At 48.6% G+C, this 21,739-nt stretch overlaps 3 protein-coding genes across 4 annotated transcripts in view; 1 reads left to right on the forward strand and 2 right to left on the reverse strand.

Annotated features, from left to right (window-relative positions):
• Positions 1 to 4: 4 nt before the first annotated feature.
• ZACN (zinc activated ion channel) lies at positions 5 to 3,324 on the reverse strand. The gene is made up of 9 exons (XM_029211740.1): positions 3,235 to 3,324; positions 3,047 to 3,169; positions 2,856 to 2,899; positions 2,614 to 2,721; positions 2,182 to 2,351; positions 1,282 to 1,406; positions 945 to 1,150; positions 677 to 840; positions 5 to 233 (listed from the first exon to the last, which is right to left on the reverse strand). Exons 1-9 carry the CDS (start codon positions 3,322 to 3,324, stop codon positions 46 to 48), a joined length of 1,218 nt encoding a protein of 405 aa, XP_029067573.1. The 3' UTR covers positions 5 to 45.
• A 1,262-nt stretch (positions 3,325 to 4,586) lies between these two features.
• On the reverse strand, positions 4,587 to 7,050 carry GALR2 (galanin receptor 2). The gene is made up of 2 exons (XM_029212892.1): positions 6,683 to 7,050; positions 4,587 to 5,412 (listed from the first exon to the last, which is right to left on the reverse strand). Exons 1-2 carry the CDS (start codon positions 7,048 to 7,050, stop codon positions 4,587 to 4,589), a joined length of 1,194 nt encoding a protein of 397 aa, XP_029068725.1.
• A 3,890-nt stretch (positions 7,051 to 10,940) lies between these two features.
• The window catches only part of SRP68 (signal recognition particle 68), a 29,719-nt gene continuing 18,920 nt past the window's right edge, over positions 10,941 to 21,739 (forward strand). The window contains exons 1-8 of one of the 2 annotated variants that reach the window (XM_029212475.1): positions 10,941 to 11,129; positions 12,697 to 12,763; positions 15,167 to 15,280; positions 18,228 to 18,423; positions 18,988 to 19,070; positions 19,315 to 19,424; positions 19,780 to 19,862; positions 21,455 to 21,595. In XM_029212475.1, coding sequence (XP_029068308.1) covers positions 10,970 to 11,129; positions 12,697 to 12,763; positions 15,167 to 15,280; positions 18,228 to 18,423; positions 18,988 to 19,070; positions 19,315 to 19,424; positions 19,780 to 19,862; positions 21,455 to 21,595 — 954 coding nt within the window. In that variant the 5' untranslated portion in view covers positions 10,941 to 10,969. Of the gene's footprint in view, positions 11,130 to 11,738; positions 11,900 to 12,696; positions 12,764 to 15,166; positions 15,281 to 18,227; positions 18,424 to 18,987; positions 19,071 to 19,314; positions 19,425 to 19,779; positions 19,863 to 21,454; positions 21,596 to 21,739 lie in introns of those variants that run through there. The other variant, XM_029212476.1, reaches the window with a different exon arrangement.

Raw genomic sequence — 21,739 nt, forward strand, 5'->3', positions numbered from 1 at the left:
TGTCACAGCCCAACTCCTCAGGTCTGTAGCCCCAGGCCCTGCCCCTTACAGCCTGGGCCACCCGCCGTGGGGTGCAGCCTCACCAGGGGCTGGGTCCGACTTGCATGTCGCCCACGTCCAGAGCACAGCGAAGATGAACTGGCTACACAGCACCCCTGCCACGTACACCAGGAAGATGTGGTCAGCAGCTTCAGTGCAGCTCCTCCTGGACCCCTTTACTCCTCTGGAGGCTTCTGTGTGGGGAGAGGCAGGAAAAGGAGGTGTACTTCAGGGCTCACCTGACATGCACGCTCTCCAGGAGCAGAAGGGTGAATCCCGGGAGGTGCCAGTCTGTATTTCTCCCTTCGTTAGAGTCACAACTAATGAATGTTTGGGTCTGGCCCATTCTAGGTCATCTTGAGTTGAAAAAACGTCCCACAAGAGAGGCTCTGCAAGGCAGAGGGTTATCCCAGGGAGTCTGAAGTCACCCGGGCCTTTAGGGAGGCTAACCCTGCTCCCTGCTCCAGACCTGCTGCTTCCAAGGGCAGCCGTGGTGGAACCCAGGGACAGTGGAGCCAGCAGAGTGGATGCAGGAACCTCTAAACAGCCTGGTAACCCGCAATCCCAGCCCACCAGCTCTGCCCCTAGGCCTCTTTCCTCAGCAGACCCCAAGGAACGGGCCCCAGGCCCTGCCCACCTTCAGGATTGGGCCCTGGGTTCCCACAGTCGTGCCGCTCCCCGCTCAGGACTGGGCTGGGGCTGCTCTCAGCCCTGAGGTTGCTGTGGGCCAGCAGCACGGACAGCAGCACGGCCTCCGTGGTGCTGAAGAGCAGCAGCAGCAGGGCAGTGACGTAGTGAACCGGGGAGGTGGGCAGGGAGGGGGCGACAGCAGGTGCGGGCAGAATGAGGTGGGCCCAGCACAAGGTGGTCCTGCCCCAGGCCAGGCGAGGGTGTGGGCCTTACTGAGCAGCGGGTTGCAGGAGGAGAAGCTGGGCAGGGCCTGGACCAGGGAGGAGTGGAAGACGAGGTAGCCCAGCAGCAGGGTCACCTTGTAGGCAACGCGCGCCGTCCGGAGTGGCAGCAGCGCCCCGCACAGGTCAGCCAACAGCAGTGCCTCCCCGGGTACCAAGAGCGCTATGATGGCCTTTAGCGCTGTGTTCTGCAGGCGCAACTGGAAGGAAGAAGGTCGGGACTTTCCAGTGGGGGTTGCGCAGGGGTGGGCGGTAGAAGGGTGATGTCACGGCCTCTGGCTGTGCATCCTCGATGCCTCCATCAGCCCTCGGCAGCCACCTCCCAACTCACCGTCACCTGGAAGCAGGGCACCAGCTGCTGGGATGGGACTTGGGTTTTCAAATCCTGAACTACGTATTCCCTCTTGACACTCACCATCTCATTCACCACATGGGCCTGGAACTCCAGCTCCATCACTGAAGGGGTGGGGGTGAGAACAGTGAACTAGAAATACCCCTGCCCCCGCATCTCTCTTGCGAGTAGGGGCAGGGACAAGCTGGAGCCCAGGGATGCTGGAGCCCTGTGTTGGTTGCTGGGGGCAGACTTGGAAACTGGTCTGTACAAGGGCTTTCCAAACCGGATTTCGCAAGACCCCAAGTTTTCTCCAGTTAGAAGAAGGGCCTTATCAGATTCACAGGTGAATTTTCATTGTAAAAATAAATGCACCACTTCATGGAGGGGGACATGGTCACAGACTCATTCACCAGTATATCATCTCACACCTGAAATAATTAGGATTCATGGGGCGGCAGCTGTGGTATTTCCCAGAGGGGAGGGATGTAGGGAAGGATGGGACTTCGCCGCCGAGCTGGACGTCACCTGCTGAGCTTGTGGGATATTCACTGGGTGGCTACACCTTCGGGATGTTTCCAGGAATGAGCCCGCAGCAGCCTGAGCCTCTGGGCTTGACACAAGTGTGCAGTTCGGCCCTGGCTGCTGGGGGCATTGCTCTGGGGTAGCTGATGGGGGAGAAGAGAAGACTGGAGGGGGGCTACGGCCTAGAGCAGGGGAGGACTAGGAGGTGGGGCTGCTGTTTGAGTGGGAGGTGCCCGGTGAAAGCAGAAGGATCAGCTCCCCTAAGCCTGGGGGTGGACTGGTGTGAACACAGGCCCGGGACCCCTGTGTCAGGTGTTCGCTGGAGGCCAGAGGCTCCCCTCTCCCTTCATCTCCCAGCTCCTGTCCTGTCAGCACCAGTGTTGCCAAAAGCAAAGAAGCTGAGGCTGCAGTCGCTCTGGTCCCTGGGGAAGTGGAAAAGCTCAAAGTCACAGTTGGTCTCCGTGGTGAGGGCCAGGTAGAGCTCGATGTGGCCATCCCGGTCCACTCGGGCCTGTGGGCTCTGGCCCTGCCAGTTCACCCAGAGCCTGCAGAGGGAGAGGTACCACAGCCAGTGGCCCAGCTCCTCCTCAGAAGGGGGAGGAGGGGGAGACCCCAGCATATGCCCAGCTGCCATCCACTGCTCTCGGGGTTCCAGAAGGGGCACCATAAGGCATGGGAGTTGTGCCAGTGGTCTGGCAGGGCCACCAGGAGGGGGATATTCACTAAGAGGACCTCCCGGCCCTAGATGGGGAATAGCGAGGGCTATGCCTGCCTAGTTCCCGAGACAAGAACCCCCGCCTCACTTACACTTCCCGGATAGTGAGTCCTGGTGTCCAGAGAGAGTCCCGGGGCAGCGTGACTCTGCCCTGCCGGTGGCCAGGCGAGTGTCCAGCCAGGACTAGGGACACAAGGATGCTACTAAGGCTCCCACTCTCCGTATATATGTGCCCCTGGGCTTGGCAGGTTGATGAAGGCCAGTACTTCTGTGCTGGGCTTACAGAGGTCTCCCTTCCTCAACCCCTGCCCCCACACTGGTGGTGGGTGCTCACCAGTGAAGCAGCATCGTGGAGGACACTGTGTACCGCAGGATGTCCTGGGGGAGGGGGGCAGCAGGTCACCTCGGGGGTGGGTACTATGTGACAAGAAGGAAGGAGGCCCCAGCACTCACTAGGCTGAGTCCTGTCCCATTCCTAGCTCAGCGCTTGGGCCCCCGAGTCCTCCACAGCCTGAGGACACTTACCACGTTAAACACGTTTGACACAAACACCTGCACGTCCACAAGCAGGGGCGCGCTTCCGTTCGGAATCTGGATGGTTTCCTGAACCTCCTGGGGTTGAGCTGAGGTTGAAGAAGGATGGCCAGTCTGAGGGATAGAGATCGAGGTCACCCAGTGCCCTGGGGCCCAAATCCCAAAGCTCAAGACCCTACGCTTTCTACCTGCCAACCGCTGACACGCTGGAGCCACAGTGGGGTTCTGAGCCTGAGGAAGGTGAGATGGATCAGGAGCCGCAGGGCCATTGTTAGCAGCTGCTCGGAGGGGCTGGACGGAGCAGCAGCGCCAAGCTACGACCTCCACTTCAGTCACTTCTCTGCGCGACTGGGCAGTTGGCTGGAGGCAGCTGTTCTGCGCACCAGCCCTGGAGCCTTGGACTTGGCACACCCCCACCCCAGGTTCAGCAAACACCTGAAGACAAAGCTCAGGACCCAGCCCCGCCCACCTAGCACCTGCCTATATGCTTCCCGGTCCTGCTCCATTTCCACCACCTGGAACCAAACATCACACTCAAGACCCATCAAGCAGACCAGGGAAGCGTGGGACCCCTGCCCAAACACACACACACTTTTCTCTGACACTGTCCTTCCAATCTGGCCAGGTGCAGCCTCTCTTTCCACAGCGGGCACCGCCTGGCTAAATACCCAGACCTTTACCAAAGTGCTCTGTGCTCAAAGACCTGAAGTGGGCACACCCTTGGGTTATCCTGCCTCTCCTCAAACACTGAACTAATTTCACGTAAAAAGCTTGGCTCAAGAACTCCGGGAGTGGGGCAAACCTGGGGACAGGTAGAGGCTGGCTCCTGACCAAAGCTCGGGGGCATTTTTGTTCGGGGCGGGATTCTCAGCCTGCCCCGGTCCAGCAGTGCCTTAGAACCGCTGCTGTGCGCCCCAGAGCAGGACTGACGGGTGTGCGGGTGACTTTCCTGGCCTGAGGATAAACCAAGCCCTTGGAGACCAGATCCCAGATAGCTGCAGTGAAGGAAGGAAACCCAAAGGCTGAAGGTGGGTAGGCACTGCTCTGGCTGGCATGACTCCAAGGGATCCCAGGGAGCTGGGAACAGGCAAGGACTCGCCACCCGCAGGCGCACGAACGCTACTAGGAACACACATAGTGTCCAAGTCTGTCATCGACCGGTTTATCGAGCGCGCTTAAACACTCAGCCCGCCTTTGTCGCGCTCACCGGCGGCTGCTGGTTCCCCGATCTATATACACCTGGCGCTTCCGCATGGCCACGTGCAAAGAGCCTTCGGTCGTCCCGCGCTCCCCAGCCTCAGTTAGGGATTTCTACACGGACTTTAACCCTGCCGCCTTCGGTGCGGGCCGCCCTCTTTCCTTGTAATTAAGCAGGGCACCCTGCCCTCATTTATCCGGAGCTCCCCTGTGAAGTCGTAGAGCCTCGCGAGATATGCGGAGACACGGCGCGCCAATGCACGCGGAATGGATTGCGTGTTTTATTAACAGATGAAACTCCCTCCACGATCCCCCGACCTCTGACTCCAGCCTTTCAACACCCAAGTGTACTCCTTAAGTGCCTTCGGGTCACATTAACTGTCAAGATGGCTTTGGGAGCCTTTTGGTCCCGCCAGGACAGGCTGGGAACCGAGCTCGAGGACTGGCAGCTAAGAGGCGCCGGCGCAGGAGCAGAGGGCCCGGCTGCCTCGCTCACGTGCGTTACGTCGGTGGACTCGCGCTCCAGCATGCTGCCGTTGTGGGTGCCCTGGGCCGCGACGCACACGCGGCCGGAGGCTCTGCGCGGGGCGCGGCGCAACAGGCCCGCGCAGATCTTGCGGAAGCCCTTGCGGAAGTTCTTGGAGACGAGAGCGTAGACGATAGGATTGACGCAGGAGTTGGAGTTGGAGACAAGGTACGAGAGGATACGCAGCGCGTAGGTAGCGCGCGTAAGGGGGAAGCGGCCGAACCACACGCAGAGGATAAGCGCGTGGTGAGGCATCCAACAGAGGCAGAAGAGCGCGGCCACGATGATGATCATACGCGTCAACTTGCGCTTGGCGCGCCGGGCGCCCGAGCCGGCGGCCACCGGGTCGACGGCGCGCCAGAGGTAGCGCAGGGTGCGCGCGTAGGTCAGGCCGAGCACCAGCACGGGCAGCAGGTAGATGAAGACAAAGGTGCAGAGGTCCATGGCGCGGCGGCGAGGCGCGCTCCACGCCGGGTGGCACACGGTCAGGTTGGCTAACCGTGACTGGCGGTAGTAACTGAGGTACGGCCCGGAAAAGAGCAGCGACAGCCCCCAGATGAGCCCGATGGCCGCCAGGGCGTTGCGAGGCGTGTGCAGTTCGCGGGGGTGCAGCGGGTAGCGGATGGCCAGATACCTGCAGGTCAGGCCAGAAAGGGAGACGTCTGGTGTGCCGGCGGATTCGCAGAGGCAGGGCCGGACCCCTCCACCTCGAGCCCCACGCTCACAGTCGAGGAATGTCTGTAGCGCACGGTAATACCGCACAAGCCCGGAGGGCGACACAGAGCATCCCGGACACCCTCAGCCGCGCCTACATGTGGGGCGGGACCCGGCAGCAGGAAAGGCCACTCATCTGCTCTTCCTGAGACTACGACCACAATCGGATTCCACCCGGGAGGGCACCCCGTAGATTAAACCGACTTTGGGGCTCCGGCAGGCTGTGATTACTCACCAGTGACGGTGACCGGAGAGGTAGGACCCAGGCGCCTTGAGGCCCTAGGAGACAGCCTGGAGACACTGTCAGGCAAGGTACCGCGAGGGAATTCTTTAGGGAAGCCGAAGTTCTATGGGTCCCATCAGTGCTCTCTTCTTGGAACCAACACACTTGGCATTCAGTGGAACTGGGAGGTATATGGGGAATGTGGCCTCACCTCGCTGCCTGTCCAGGGAAGGTTGGGAGGACGTGGGGACGGAGGGGGCCAGGGAGATACCAGGATTCCCTCCCTAGGAATCCCCCAGGTGTCCTTTCAAGCTTCAGCTTCCAGGGGGACCCTTGGGCCCGCTCCTCTCCTGCCCTTCCCCCCGGGCCTGTTGGTCAGGTTGTGGGACCGAGCTAGGGAGCTTCGGGCATGCTTGCTCGGAGTTTGGCATGGGCCCTCACGAAGGACCCAAATTCTGCAGTCCGCACCAGAGTCGGCTGTGCAGAACAAACTGTGGCTTGGAGGCCAGCGAGGTGGAGGCGCCCGAGTTTGACGCCAGGAGACAGGCCAATGGCTTCACGCACAGGATTACTGGATGGGCAACTCTGAGCAAATCACTTACAAACTCGGTTTGGTCTGTAAATTGGGCACAGTAATCCCTCCCATCCCAGCCTCCCAGGGGCATTGAGCTTCAGAGGAGACCCAGCCCGGGGAAAAACGCTTTGCACCCAGAAACGTTGTGCTTTGTCAGATGCCAGTGGCGCTGGAGAGCTGAGGTCTCCAGCCTGAAGCCCCTGAGTATGTACCTAACAGAGAGACACGGAGGTCTCCCATTCTTACTCTTCCTTTTCCTCTTACACGCCTGCTTGTCTTTCACTCCTTCCTGCTTCCCTTGCCTTCCTAGTGTTCTTTTCTACTTTCTACACATCCCTCCTTGACGCTCAAGTCCAGCCCCCTTCTCCAGCCACAGCCTGCCTGCCAGCTCACCTGTCCAGGGAGACGGCAGCCAGTGTGAAGCTGCTGGCATGCATGGTGAGGAAGATGAGGACGTGCACCGCCTTGCAGAGCAGCGAGCCGAACACCCAGTCGTCCAGGGTGTGGATGGTGGCCTGGAAGGGCACGCAGCACACGATGAAACACAAGTCGGCCACGCCCAGGTTGCGGATGAACAGATTAGTGGTGCTGACCGCCTGGCCACCATGAAGCAGCACGGCCAGCACCAGTGAGTTGCCTATGGTGCCCACGTGGAAGATGAGCGCAAATAGCATGGGCACGATGACCGCCTCAGGCTGCCAGCTACCCCGGCCGCCCGCCTCGTTCGTGTCCTCGGTGTCCAGGCCACCCGAGCCATTCATAGTGCCGCCGCACCGGGGCTGCCCCGACTTCTGCAGCCGTCTGCGTCCTGGCGAGCGCTCAGCTCCGGCGGCTTCAGCCGCTGCAGCGCCCAGAGCGACTCGGCGGAGCTGCGGGCGGAGTGAGTCTCGCTGAGGCTGGGGCAGGAGAAGCGGGTGCGCTGGGGACAGGGGAAGGAGCGAGCAGCCGAAGGGCGGGGTGTTCCCCCTGGCGGCCGGCCGCGCTGGGGGAAGGGCTGTCCAGTGGCCTCGGCGCGCCCCGGCCAAGGCACAGGCTGCCCACCCTTGGGGCGGAGGGCCGCGCCAGTGTCTGTTCCCCGGCCCTCCGGCGTCGTCGGCGCGCTCCAGCCTCCGACTCCGGGCTGTGCCGGGCTGAGCAGCGAACCGACCTCCGGGGCAGACGCCGGAGTGGTGGAGGGACCGCCTGCCGGGAGCGCTCGCCCGCTACCCCGTGCGCCTCGGCACTTCCCTGCAGCCTGGCGGGCGCGCCAGACCTCCTGGGGCAGGCTGGGGGGCGTCCTCGAGAGAGTTCCAGGTGGCCCCTAAAGCGTGGGGTGGGAGTGATGAAGGGCGGAGGCGGATGGGAGTGCTGCCGTTTTCCAGAACTGCAGAGTGGGACGGCCCTGCCATGTGCCCCACGCCTCTTCCCACTTCTAATTCCCAGGAACAGCGGTGGGGATGGTGGAAGGATTTCATTCCCTTCTCTCCCTCACTGAGCGTCTCCCCCTCCAATTCAGTCCGGTAAAAATTTATTGAGCATCTGCTGTGTGTCAGGCTCTGTTCCTGGCGCCGTGGCTCGGTTTCCCCAATATTACAATATGGGCTAATAACGCCTTCTCAGAGGGCTCTGGTGAGAATGGAATGAGATGTGTGTGAGAGACCTGAGGCCAGTTGGTAGACTCTGGAAGAATCCAACTCTTCTTCTTTTTCTCCTTACCCTATTCAGATATCCAACAAGGGGAAACTTAAAGGAAATACAAAACAGCAGAGGACCATGCATCAGGAGCATTTTCCTAGATAGCCAGGAGGGTGTTTAGGTTGCAAAAAAAACAACTTAAATATTTGTTTCTGATTTTGACATACTAGGCATCAAACTTCCGTGACCCAGAATCATCACTGTTTCTATATAATTTTAAAACTGGGTTTGAACATCACTACCTTCTGTAGCTTGACCTCTGCTTCTCCTTTCCTTGCCCTGTTCCTTGAGTCCTAGTCAAAAACATTCTTTTTCCGCTTTCCCCTCCAGGATCTCAGCCTCAGGAGCCCAGCTACCTGCTCCTCTTGGTAAGGAAACCTTATTCACAGCTCTGCCCTGCCTGCTTATTCACTGAATAGGAAGATAATAACCATTCATGTTTCTGAGATGCTTGCCATTCATTTATTGAATACACGTTTATAAAGCACCTACTCCTTTCCAGGCACTGTTCTAGGTCCTTGGGATTTACCAGTGAGCCCTACACAGATCAAGGCCCTTCATGAGCTTCCTTTCTAGCAGGGAAGAGACAAATATAACTCAAGTTATTAATCAATTACCAGTACTTGCAGGAAAAGTAAATCACGGTGAGGGAATGGGGAGTACTGGAGTGGTGGTGATGGTGCAATTTTAAATGGGGTGGTCAAGCAGACCTCATTAGGAAGGTGACATTTGAGCAAAGAGTTGAAGGAGCTAGCCTATCAGATAGACAAGGGAAGTGCATTCCAGATAGAACAGCCAGTGCAAAGGCCCTAAAGCAGGAGTGTGCCCGTGTCCCTAAGCAAGGAGGGTGGTATGGCTTGAGCTGAATGAACAAGAAGGAGATTGGCACGAGAGAAGGTGAGAGGCATAGCATGTAGGACTTTTTTCCATTGCAAGGAAGTCTTCTAGTCTGACTAAAAAGAGGAGCCATTGCAGACTTTTGACTAGAGGACTAACATCACCTGACTTGCTTTTTTAAAAAAAGCTTTATTGAAATATAATTCACATACCATACAATTTACCCAATAAAATGTTCATTTGTTTCTTAGTATATTCACAGAGTTATGCAACCATCACCACAATCGATTTTAGGATGTTTTTGTTCCTGCCTCCCACCCCTAGCCCTACACAACCACTCTTTGTCTCTATAGATTTGCCTATTCTGGACATTTTATATAAATGGAGTCATACAATATGTGGCCTTCTGTGTATACCTTCTTTCACTTAGCCTAATGATTTCAAGATTCATCGACAATGTAGCATGTATCAGTACTCCATTCCTTTTTATGGCCAAATAATATTCCATTGTATGATAATAACATTTTGTTTATCAAATGCATTTGTTGATAGACATTTGGGAGACTTACTTTTTTAAAAATTATTTTTAATTTTTGGTAAAATATACAAAACACAGTTTGCCACCTTAAACATTTTAAGTGTATAGTTCAGTAGTGTTAAGTATATTCACATTGGTGTGCAACCAATCTCGAGAACTTTTTGATCTTGCAAAACTGACAGCCTATACCCATTAAACAATAACTCTCCATTTCCCCTGCCTTTAGCCCCCAGCAACCAATCATTCTACTTGCTATGAATTTGACTACACTAGATACCTTATATTAGTGGAATCATACCATATCTTTTCGTAACTGGCTTACTTAGCACAATATTTCCAAGCTTCAATCATGTTGTAGCATGTGTCAGAATTTCCTTCCCTTTTAAGGCTGAATAATATTCCACTGTATGGACAGACCATATTTTGCTTATCCCTGAGGGCCGCTGGGTTGCTTCCATCTCTTGGCTATTGTGAATAATGCTACTATAAACGTGGGTGTACAAATAACTCTTCAAGACCCTGCTTTCAATCCTTTTGGATATATACCCAGAAGTGAAATTGCTGGATCATATGGCAATTCTTTTGTCTTCCACTGTGGATGTACCATTTTATATTTGCACCGAAAGTGCACCAAGGTTACAACTTCTCCACATCCTCGCCAATACATGTTATTTTCTGTTATTATTATCCTTTTAATAGTAGCCACCTTAATGGGTGTGAGGTGATCACTCATTGTGGTTTTGATTTGCATTTCCCTAATGATTAGTGCAGACTTACTTTAAAAATGCACCATTTAATTTAGTCTTCATAACCACCCTAATTGGTCATCCCCATTCACAGATGAGGGAAAAGGTTTAGAGGGAGATTATTTGCCCAACATCTCCCAACCAGTAATGGCAGAGGCAGAATTGGAGCTGCAGAGATCAGACTACAGAGCTCGCAGTGCCGTATTGCAGAGGAAGGATTCACGGTATCCCTCGCTTCAGCACTTCTCACTCCGCGGACTGCTCGACCGGAAGTCCAGGGAAAGGCACCGAGCCCCATCCATTAGGGAAAGTCCCTGCACTATGGTCGGCTCCAAAGGAAAGCGCAGACAGAGGCGGTTCCTCCCAGGCGTGGTGTTTCGTTGCGTAGGGTGGGAACCCCATCTCCGGAGCCCCCGGGGAGGTAGACACTCCGAAATCCAAAGGTCTTAGCCAACTGCACCCGCTCTCTGTGCGCGGGACGTGAGCCGGATCCCCCGTGCAGGGATGCAGGAGGTGTGGGAGGGGGACATCTCCGGATCCTCCACCCTTGGTGGATGGGAAGTAGGATTGCCCCCAGGAGACCTCAGCAGTTACGGCGTCCGCGAGCTTCCGGGCCCTCAGCCTAGCCCACCACCGTTTGAGACCTGGAAGCCTAGTCCACGCGCAGGCGCACTCCAACAAGTGGCCGCTGCCTGCGGGCAGGGCCGTCGGCGGCGGAGTCCGCCGGTATCCCGTCAGCCCGGCCGAGCCGGCTCCGCTCTCTCTCTCTCTCTCTCTCTCTCTCTCTCTCTCTCTCTCTCTCTCTCTCTCTCTCTCTCTCTCCCCCTCCCCCCCCCGGTCGTCCCGCCTTCTCTATCCCGTCCTGCTCTGCGGCGCAGGGGCAAGATGGCTGCTGAGAAACAGGTTCCTGCAGGCGGCGGTGGTAGCAGCAGCGGCGGTAGCGGTGGTGGACGCGGTGCCGGAGGAGAGGAAAATAAGGAAAACGAACGGCCTTCAGCTGGATCGAAGGCAAACAAAGAATTCGGAGATAGCCTGAGTTTGGAGAGTATCCTACAGTAATCGGGCCTAACTCGCAATGACTACGTGTCGATCTGGCGGGCCGGGGGCGGGAGAGGCGGCGGGTTGCGGCACGACCTGGGCAGGAGAGGCCGAAGGTTGCAGTTTCTCTCGCTTCTACTTTTTGGCACTTAAGAGTTTCAGGGTCTGGTTTTCGACTGGCCTTTCCTCGCATCCTCTTTGTCTTCCAGTCTGGGGAACGTCCTCTTCTTTCAAGCGGCACCGGAATATTGGGCAGTTTTCTTCAGTTTCCCCGCAGTTGCTCAGTTGGAGGGCTGGTGATGGGGCTGACACTGGCCACTCTGGTGAACTACTGCCTTGGCAACTGGGGCCACTGAACTGGGGAGTGGAAACTGCAGTCTTGACCTTTTGGCCTAATACTTCTGTCTGACAACTGTCGGGGAATGGATAATAAAAATTACAGTTTGATGCTTTGGAAATGGAGGCAAAAGTTACGTGTTGTAAGGGAAAGCTTATTGCCCATTTTGAATATAAATCATTGTAGGTTGTTAACATTACTTGTATAGCTTTCTTAATAGGTCTGTAGACCTTTTATCTTGTTGAGAGTCATTCAGATGAATCGGTTTCTAGTTTTCATCAGTGTACCACAATTGAGTGTTGATGACATTAGTTTGTGGCTTTTTGAAATGAATAAGTAGTGGAGAAAATGTAGGTGAATTTCTGAAATAATACATTTAGCTTGACATCTTAATACAGTGAAGTTTTCAGGAGATTGAAGTTTTACTTTTTGAACTGGTGGTATCCTTTCAAATGGATGTTAGAACGCCTTGATTTTACTGCACACCTTATATATGTTTGTCCCTTTTTAGTTATTGAAATAGCCCTTTTATTGTTCAGTGTTTTAAACTACATCTGTAAAGAAGCATTGAGGAAACTTTAAAAGAAAACTAAAATTGTAGACAAAGGTCGTTGGACTTCCTGAAGCTTGGGACATAATCTTAAAATATTTTAAGGTTCTTAAAAAGGAGAGTTTGCTCAAGGCTTTTTTTTTTAAAAAAAGAAAAACTAGTATTTTAATGCAAACTGTGGTCTGCTTTGGTTGGCATGTGCTCACCATAGGCACATGCAGCATCACAGCTGTTAAGGAAAGTCAGATTTGGCAGATGTAGGAGGTTATGCAAATAGAGGAGTAGTACACGTCATTTATAACCTGAATCTGCTAAAATGAGTAAAACATTGGGTCCAGGTGTAAATCACTGGGAACCACCCCAGATGTAGTCAGTATTTAGAATCCAGCAGCTTTAGCTGTTGGGTCTCATTAATCCTCAATGGCTAATGATGCCCTCCTTTTTTAGTTTGAAAGTAGTAACAGTTCAGGCAGTCAACTTTTCTACATGCTTAGCCCTGGTCCTGTCCTATGATAAGAGAGCTATTGAAAATGCTTACCAGAGATTTCACTAATGTACTAAGTGTTTCAGACATGTTTAATGTGCTGTGATTTGATACAGATGTAGACCAATAGTACTAATATAGATGAATGTTTTGAGTTATTTGGATTCTCGGCACTGTAAGCTTTTCCTTAATCTTGGCTCTAGTTCTTCAGATTATTAAGGAATCCCAGCAGCAGCATGGTTTACGGCATGGAGATTTTCAGAGGTACAGGTTAGTATCATGTGCAAGATATGTACAAATCTCTGGAATTTTCAAATTTGGTTTGCTCTTTTACTATCCTACTTATTCTGCTGTACCAGAAAGTATATACCTAGGAAGTCTAGTTCTTAACTTGTGTTGAATTCTCAAGAAGATACTTAATTTTCAAACTTAAAAGGAGCCAATCTTTTTATCCATTTTGTCTCACAGTATTGCAGATAACATTGGAGGCTTCTGCTGAAAATAAGTTATGGTAATCTTTTTTCTTTTAAACTTAACTGTATTGTAGGATCTGGGTTACATTCCAGCTGTTGGCAATCACTGTTCTGATTTCCATTGTTACAGTTTTGCTTTTTTCAGAACATAGCCTTTTGTGTCTAGATTCTCTCACCTAATAGATACTGCTCAGTAGTATTCCATTGCAGGGATGAACCGCAGTCTGCTTTTGTTCCCCAATTGAATGGCTACTGGTTGACTCCAATTTTTGTTTTTGCTTTTTCTAGTTATTATTGTTTTCAATGTTACATTTTTAATTAGATTTTTTGGTGGTAAAATATTCATAACATAAAAATGACTTTGATGTGTACCTTTTAGTACGTTTTTATGTCTTTTAGTACATAAATATATTTGTATGTATGTGCCTACCAAGTAGTATTTTTGTTCTTCTAGTCTCTTTCTATGCATTCTTTTCATAAGTTTGCTCATATCGTATATACAACTTTGTTTTCCGCTTTTTTGCCTAACGTTATATGGTATGTATTTCTCCATGCCTATAAAAATGTTCCATACACGTGATTTTTATTAGTTGCATTATAACAATATATAGGCCTACCATAATTTATTTACCTATTCCCCCAAGTTGGTTATTTATATCGTAGCCAGTTTTGTAGGTTTAAAAATATTGTTCCCGTGAATCTCTGTTCATACCTTTTTGTATTTCTGATCATTTCTTTAGCATAGAGTAGTATAGAAATAGACGGTCGGTTCAGGGAGTATGAACATTTTTAAGGATCTTGATAAATGTATCCATATTGCCGGAAAATTTTTACCGATTTATATTTCTACTCATAATGTGTGAGTGTCCCATTTGATTTTTATGTGAAAGGGTAAGTGATAATTAAAGCATAATTATGAATCGAGGGAAAAGATCTAGTTCATAGATTCGGTCAGACTATTATTTCTTCTTTTTAATAACCTGTGCTCTGGTAGCTTTTTTATTTTAATAAATTTATTTATTTATTTTTGGCTGTGTTGGGTCTTCGTTGCTGCGCTCGGGCTTTCTCTGGTTGCAGCGAGCGGGGGCTACTCTGCATTGTGGTGCGTGGGCTTCTCATTGCGGTAGCTTCTCTTGTTGCGGAGCACGGGCTCTAGTCACACAGGCTTCAGTAGTTGCAGCATGTGGGCTCAGTAGTTGTGGCTCATGGGCTCTAGAGTGCAGGCTCAGTGGTTGTGGTGCACAGGCTTCGTTGCTCCGCGGCATGTGGGATCTTCCCGGACCGGGGCTCGAACCCGTGTGCCCTGAATTGGGAGGCGGATTCTTAACCACTGCGCCACCAGGGAAGTCCGCTCTGGTAGCTTTAAGACTGAGATTTTGAAGTACCATTTAATATCATTTTGCATTGTAAATTTTATGCTATATTATTTGATTAAGGGTGGTAAAATTTTACATGTACTTTTACACAATTTAGTCAAAATACATTTATTGCACATCTATATGTTAGGCACTGTGCTATGACATTGGGGGAAACTTGAAAATAAAATCATCTTTGCACTAAAGGAGTTTATGTTAGCGAGATAGACATATTAAGAACATAATATAATGCCCTCATATTGTAGTAGAAGTAAGAGTAAAAAGTTGCATGAGTACAGAAGAGAGAGGCTTGGCATAGAGGTGATGTTTATAGTTTTCTTATTGATATCCTAATTAACCTCCTCATTTTTCTTCAAATATGCTTGCAGTTTCTTTCTCCACGTCTTCATTGTCATCACAGTCTCCCTCAGGATGCCCCTTCTTCCCTTTTACATCCATCAGAATCCTACTCATTCTTTCGAAACCCACCATAAGTCCACTCCAGCAAAGTGGGTTAACAAGAAGAGAATGATTACTTGTGTCCTATACATTCAATTTGACATTGGCCTTGTTTTTTTTGGTTGCCATTCTATCTGCATGATTCTCTCCAACTAGAGTATGGGTTCTTTGAGAATGGGTACTGTGTCCTTGTCTCTTCATGTTTTCTGTGATACCAGTCATATTGCTTGCAAGTTTCCATTCAGTAAATGTTTGCAAGAGGATGGTGGTATCTATAGCAACCATAAGTAGAATACCCCGAACTTTTGACCTTACCTTATTGTAGAATTTACTATTGAAAGTATTATCAGCTTGGCCGAATGATTTTTGGTTGTGGTTTCCTACAGAGGCTACTGTTCCCGTAGACAAAGACGTCTTCGGAAAACGCTCAACTTCAAGATGGGGAACAGACACAAATTCACAGGGAAAAAAGTAACTGAAGATCTTCTGACTGATAACAGGTATTGACTGCTCAGTGCTAAGTGCTGAATGCATCTTGCTAATACATTTATTGAACAATTACAGCGTGACAGGTGTTGTGTCAGACTCTTAGTTATTTCACGTGATCCTGTGGGATAGACATCTTTACTACTCCTGTGTTATAAAATGAGGAGACTGAGCCTCAGAGAGACTCTCTAACTTGTTCAGGAGCTGTGGTAGAATGGCAAATGTTGAAGTCAGCGATTAGACTCTAACTGGTTATTAGGTAAGGTTTCTAGAACGCAAATCTCAATGTCTGAGTACTTACTTAAATCATGTCTTAAGCGAAATCTGGCCATGTGTAAATTATTACAGAAGAGTTTTGTATTTCAGTGCTCAATGCATTCATGCTTAACATGGCAGGATTACTCTATGAAAGCAATATGTATTAAAAGTCCATGGGTCAGTTCCTCAGACTTTGACCTGTGAGCCAAAATGGTCTTCCTGCCACCTGTTTATTGTAAATAAAGTTGGAACACAGCCACACCATTTATTTAGATATTGCTTACAGCTGCTTTTGTGCTACAGTAGCAGAGTAGTTGTGACAGAGACCATAGGGCCTATAAAGCCTAAAATACTTACTGCTGGGCCCTTTATGAAAAAAGTTTGCTGCCCCCTGGTCTGGTATGTGGCCAGAACTGAGTTAGACACCGTATTGGATGTAGAAGAGTTGGGGAGGCATAGTTATTGAACCTCATTGACTCTGATATTGTTGAGAGATATTGGTTGAGTACAGAACAGGGAACACTACAAGATAGCAAAACTTCTATATTGTGTGTCATTTACTCATAAGAATTCTGAAGTCTTGGAAGGGAGAAGTTAGTTTTGGGGTTCTTGATGGGGAAGCCAGGAAGCCTGCATGGAGGAGGCTGGACCTTTAAGGGTTTGTGAGAGGAAAAGACATTCTGTGTTCAGGGAAACAGCATGCCATGGTGTCTTTGAATGCAGTGTAGGAACTGTAATGCTCTGGGCAGTTGTTAGCTACTGCTCAGGCAGCGAAGAGCCTCGGAGCTTGGTGTATGAGACACGGTCAGAAAACTAGAGCATGATGGGATGAAGCAGGATGGATTGATTAAATCCGATCAAGTTAGGAAGAGTCTTATAACAGTGAGACCAGGCTAAGCTACAGTTAAAGGAAGATGAATCAAGGCAGTAGTTTAAAGAAAGATTCACCATAATAATAATAAAGTAGCTAACTTATATAGCAGTTAGTAAGTGCCAGGCTCTGGTCTAAGTGTGTTATATGTATTACTGCATGGGAGAGTGAAGCACAGAAAGGGTTAGTATTTTGCCCAAAGTCATACAGCTAGTGAGTGGTGGCACTGAGATTCCAGTCCAGGCTCTTAACCACTTCAGTATACTGCCTTTCTTTGCACAGCGAAAGAAACCATCAACAAAATGAACAGGCAACCTATTAAATGGGAGAAGATACTTCCAAATGACATATCCGATGAGGGGTTAATATCCAAAATATATAAAGAACTCATATAACTCAATATCAAAAAAACAAACAATTCGATTAAAAAATGGGCAGAGGATCTGAATAAAAATTTTTCCAAGGAAGTTATATAGATGGCCATCAGGCACCTGAAAAGATGCTCCACATCACTAGTTGTCAGGGAAATGCAAATCAGAACCACGATGAGATATCACCTCGCACCTGTCGGAATAGCTGTTATCAAAAAGACAAGAAATAACAAGTGTTGATGAGGATGTGGAGAGAAGGGAGCCCTCGTGCACTGTTGGTGGGAGTGTAAATTGGTGCGGTCACTATGGAAAACAGTACAGAGGTTCCTCCGAAAATTAAAAATAGAACTATATGACTCAGCAATTCCACTTCTGGGTATTTATCTGAAAAACACTCCCAAAAACACGAATTAAAAAAGATATATGCACGCCAGCGTTTATTGTGTAGCATTGTTTACAATAGCTAAGATGTGGAAGCAGCCTAAGTGTCCACTGATAGATAACAGATAAAGAAGGTTTTATATCTAAATCTATGTCTATATCTATATTTATATGTATATTTAAACCAGAGCTCAGAAACAAAAACAAGGGATGCCAACTTCATCTTTTAAAAGCAAAATCAGGTTACATATATGTGACTCAGCCATAAAAAAGAATGAGATCTTGCCATTTGCGACAACATGGATGGACATAGAGAGTATTATGCTAAGTGAAATTAGAAGAAGACAAATACTGTGTGATCTCACTTATATGTGGAATCTAAAAAACAAATGAACAAACAAAAAGACTTGTAGAGAACAAGCTGGTGGCTGCCAGAGGGGAGAGAAGTGGGAAGGGGTGGGTGAACTAGGGGAAGAGGATTAAGAAGTACAGACTTCCAGTTATACAGTAGAGTCGCAGGGATATATAATGCACAGCATAGGGAATATAGTCAATAATATAGGAACACCTTTGTATGGTGACTAGACTTCCTGTGGTGATCGTTTCATAATATATAGAAATATCGGATCTCTGTGGGGTACACCTGAAACTAATATATTTTAAGTCAGCTATACTTCAGTTTAAAAAAATACACACACACACATATATATGTATGTATACACTGCTTCTCAAGGACTTGGTTTCTAACTGAGTTGGGATGAAGGAGCTATGATACAAAGATGAGGCCAGATTATGTGCCTAGACTGCCTCTATTTGTTAAATTTGGGAGGGGTAAGTCTGGGTTTGCCAAGTTTGAGGCAATAGCAGGCTTTTCAATGAGATGTGTCTGATAGGTGGTTAGAAACCTATCAGAGATGCTGATTTGGGAGCCATGGTTGATACTGAAGAGCAGCTCTGAGGAGGAGAGCAAGGCAGAGCATAGGGAAAAGTTGAGAGGCCGAAGATTGCACGTCAGAGAATATCTGAGTCTGGTGCTCCTGGCCTTTGCTGTTCAGTTGGCCCATTCTGTCTCTGGTTTAGATATTTGCTTCTGGTTCTGATGGATGCTGAGAGAGCCTGGAGCTATGCCATGCAGCTCAAACAGGAAGCCAACACTGAACCCCGAAAACGGTTCCACTTGTTATCTCGCCTACGCAAAGCTGTGAAGCATGCGGAGGAGTTGGAACGCTTGTGTGAGAGCAATCGTGTGGACGCCAAGACCAAGTTGGAGGCTCAGGTTAGTGTCTCAACATCAGCTTTGCTTTATTGTGGAGATTAGAGATGTAAACAGAACAGAGTTTCTTACGTTATATGTTTGTAGTCAGGAGAGGAAAAAACTTAATCTTGCTTTTAAAAGGTGAAGTTGGCTCTTGTTTTTGTTTTTGAGCTCTTGGTTTTTAACAATTAGCTCTAACTTTTAAGAAAGCCCATGCTTCTTTTGATACGTGCATGGAGAACTTGTATCTGGGAAGTGCACAAAATAAGAACTTTTTTCTTAATGAATATTTGAAAAGAGATGAAAGCTATTTCAACTTTTAATGCTTATGTTATAGCACAGAAGCGGGTTGTTAAATAAAATGAAGGGAACAAATTTTCTTTATTTTGAAGTTCTTTCCTAGGAAGTAAAATGAATCATAAAATTACCTATGTATCACATTTTATTAGTGAAATAAATTTTTTTCTTTTAGAATCAACCTGAATATCTCTGTATTCTTGATATCAAAGTTCGAAGCAAGTAGAGGAGGTTGGGCTGTCTGGTTGTCGGGTGTTGAAGCAGTTTCTCTTTCCCGTCACCTTACAGGCTTACACAGCTTACCTCTCAGGAATGCTGCGGTTTGAACATCAAGAATGGAAAGCTGCCATTGAGGCTTTTAACAAATGCAAGTAAGTCCTCTGGTCCAAAGGCTGTGACCAGTTTTGATGATAGTCACATTCAAGCTGCAGATCAGCTAATGCTTGTTTCTGTGAAAGTTATTACAATTTCTTTCTTTTTTTCTTCTCTTTAGAAACGTTGATTCTTCTCTTTCAGCCTCAGAACATGCAAGTTCTGATAGTTGGTCTGTGTTCCTTGTGAGTTTATTTTCTTAAAGTGAGGCTGCTGTGAGCCGTGATGTTTCTTTCCTCGCAGGACTATCTATGAGAAGCTGGCCAGCGCTTTCACAGAAGAGCAGGCTGTGCTGTACAACCAGCGTGTGGAGGAGATCTCGCCCAACATCCGCTACTGTGCATATAACATTGGTGAGCGGGCTGCATGGGGCATCGACAGGTGGCTTGGTGGTAGTTCATCTCAGAGAGCCTAGAGAATTTCTTTAACTTTCTTCCCTTTCCCTTGCTTCCATATTTGGTGTGGGTTTTGGTTGATGAAAAAAGTAGAATTGTCGGAGTTAGCCCTGCTCGAAATCTGGAAGGGAATTCCATTGCTTCAGTTTTGGCCCTGCCATCTTCTTTACTCACCAAGAGCTTTGTGAAAGGACTTGGGAGGCCTTGAAACGTGCTTATGGAGGGAGAAGAGCTTGGAGTTGAATCTAGTGGTTCTTGAGGGAACACCCAACTCCCTCGAGGATTTTCCACACAATATCTCTCTTTTTCTCAGGGGACCAGTCAGCTATCAATGAACTCATGCAGATGAGATTGAGGTCTGGGGGCACTGAGGGTCTCCTGGCTGAAAAATTGGAGGTAACCTAGTATGCACATTTTTGTGAAAAGTCTTTGGTTTGAAAAAAGTCCAGTAAAAGAAGTAATCCGTAATCCCATCATCCGAGGATAATTGCTGTCAATATATGCATATTTTTATCTATTTTTAGCAAAAACTATTTTCACTTAATATTTTAAAGTGTTCAACTTTCTTAATTTGGTACTCATAGAAAAAGTAGGAAATATAAGAGACTGGGAAAGATTGGGGGGGAAAAAAATAGAATCATTCAGGGGCTTCCCTTGTGGTGCAGTGGTTGAGAATCCGCCTGCCAGTGCAGGGGACATGGGTTCGAGCCCTGGTCTGGGAAGATCCCACATGCCACTAAGCAACTAAGCCTGTGCGCCATAACTGCTGAGCCTGCGCTCTGGAGCCCGCATGCCACAGCTGCTGAGGCCCACGCGCCTAGAGCCCGTGCTCTGCAACAAGAGAAGCCATTGCAATGAGAAGCCTGTGCACCACAATGAACAGTAGCCCCTGCTCACCACCACAGCAACAAAGACCCAACACAGCCAAAAATAAAAAATAAAATAAATTAATTAAAAAAAAAAAGAATCATGTGGGTTACCACCCAGAGGTAACCACTGTTAATGATATGATGAATATCTTGCAAACTTTTTTTAAATTTTTATTTATTTATTTATTTATTTATTTATAGCTGCTTTGGGTCTTCACTACTGCATGCGGGCTTTCTCTAGTTGCGGCGAGCAGAGGCTACTCTTCACTAGTGCGCAGGCTTCTCACTGCAGTGGCTTCTCTGGTTGCGGAGCATGGGCTCTAGTCGTGCTGGCTTCAGTAGTTGTGGCTCGTGGGCTCTAGAGCGCCGGCTCAGTAGTTGTGGGGCACGGGCTTAGTTGCTCCGCAGCATGTGGGATCTTCCCGGACTAGGGCTCGAACCCATGTCCCCTGCATTGGCAGGCAGATTCTTAACCACTGCTCCACCAGGGAAGTCCTGCAAACTTGTATATGTAGAGAAAAAGGCATATGTTTTAAAAATAGAATCTCAGTATACACTGTTTAGTAACGTGCTTCTTAAATTTAATGTCACATGCATTTTTTCCACTTCAGTAAATACATTTCCATGCATCTTTTGATGACCGCATGGTATTCCATTGTGGTACATGTTTTATTTGACCACTCATTATTGTTGATTGTTTAAAGTGGTAACTGGTATTACCATGAATATCTGTGTCCCCAGTTTTTGTATACATTCTTAGTTATTTCCTTAGGATAAATTTGTAAAAGTGGAATTGAATGTTTTGGAAGCTTTTGATACATATTGACAAATACTTTTAGTAAGTTTCTACTAATTTACATTTCTGCTTGCGATGCTTTTCTCCGTACACTCTTGCCAAAACTTAGTGTTGCTCGTTAGCCTTCTGTCGTGTCCTTTTAATATTGGAGTTTCTATAAGCTAAGAAATATGCCAGGGAGGAATTTAAATACAAATTTGTATATACTCTATAAGCTGTGATATGTTAGTTTTAGAAAGAGACAAATGATAGTTTCTGCTGATTTTCACCTTGATCACTCGTATCCACAGTTAAAGCTTTAACTTTTTAAAACTACCTTCCAGGCCTTGATCACTCAGACTCGAGCCAAGCAGGCAGCCACCATGAGTGAAGTGGAATGGAGAGGCAGAACGGTCCCGGTGAAGATCGACAAAGTGAGGATCTTTTTACTGGGATTGGCCGACAATGAGTCAGCCATCGCCCAGGTAAGGAGCAAGGACCTATTCTGTTCTCTTCTGTGTGTGTCTGGAGGTTGTCCTTGTGTGTTTAACATGTAGTGTTTTGTTGCTGCTTGGGATTTGGTAACAGTCTCAAGATGTACCCTCCTGAATAAAATTATTTTGAAAGCT

Source organism: Monodon monoceros, unplaced genomic scaffold (assembly GCF_005190385.1).
Source record: "Monodon monoceros isolate NGI ecotype Baffin Bay Population unplaced genomic scaffold, NGI_Narwhal_1 Super_Scaffold_9, whole genome shotgun sequence".
NCBI classification, from domain to species: domain Eukaryota; kingdom Metazoa; phylum Chordata; class Mammalia; order Artiodactyla; family Monodontidae; genus Monodon; species Monodon monoceros.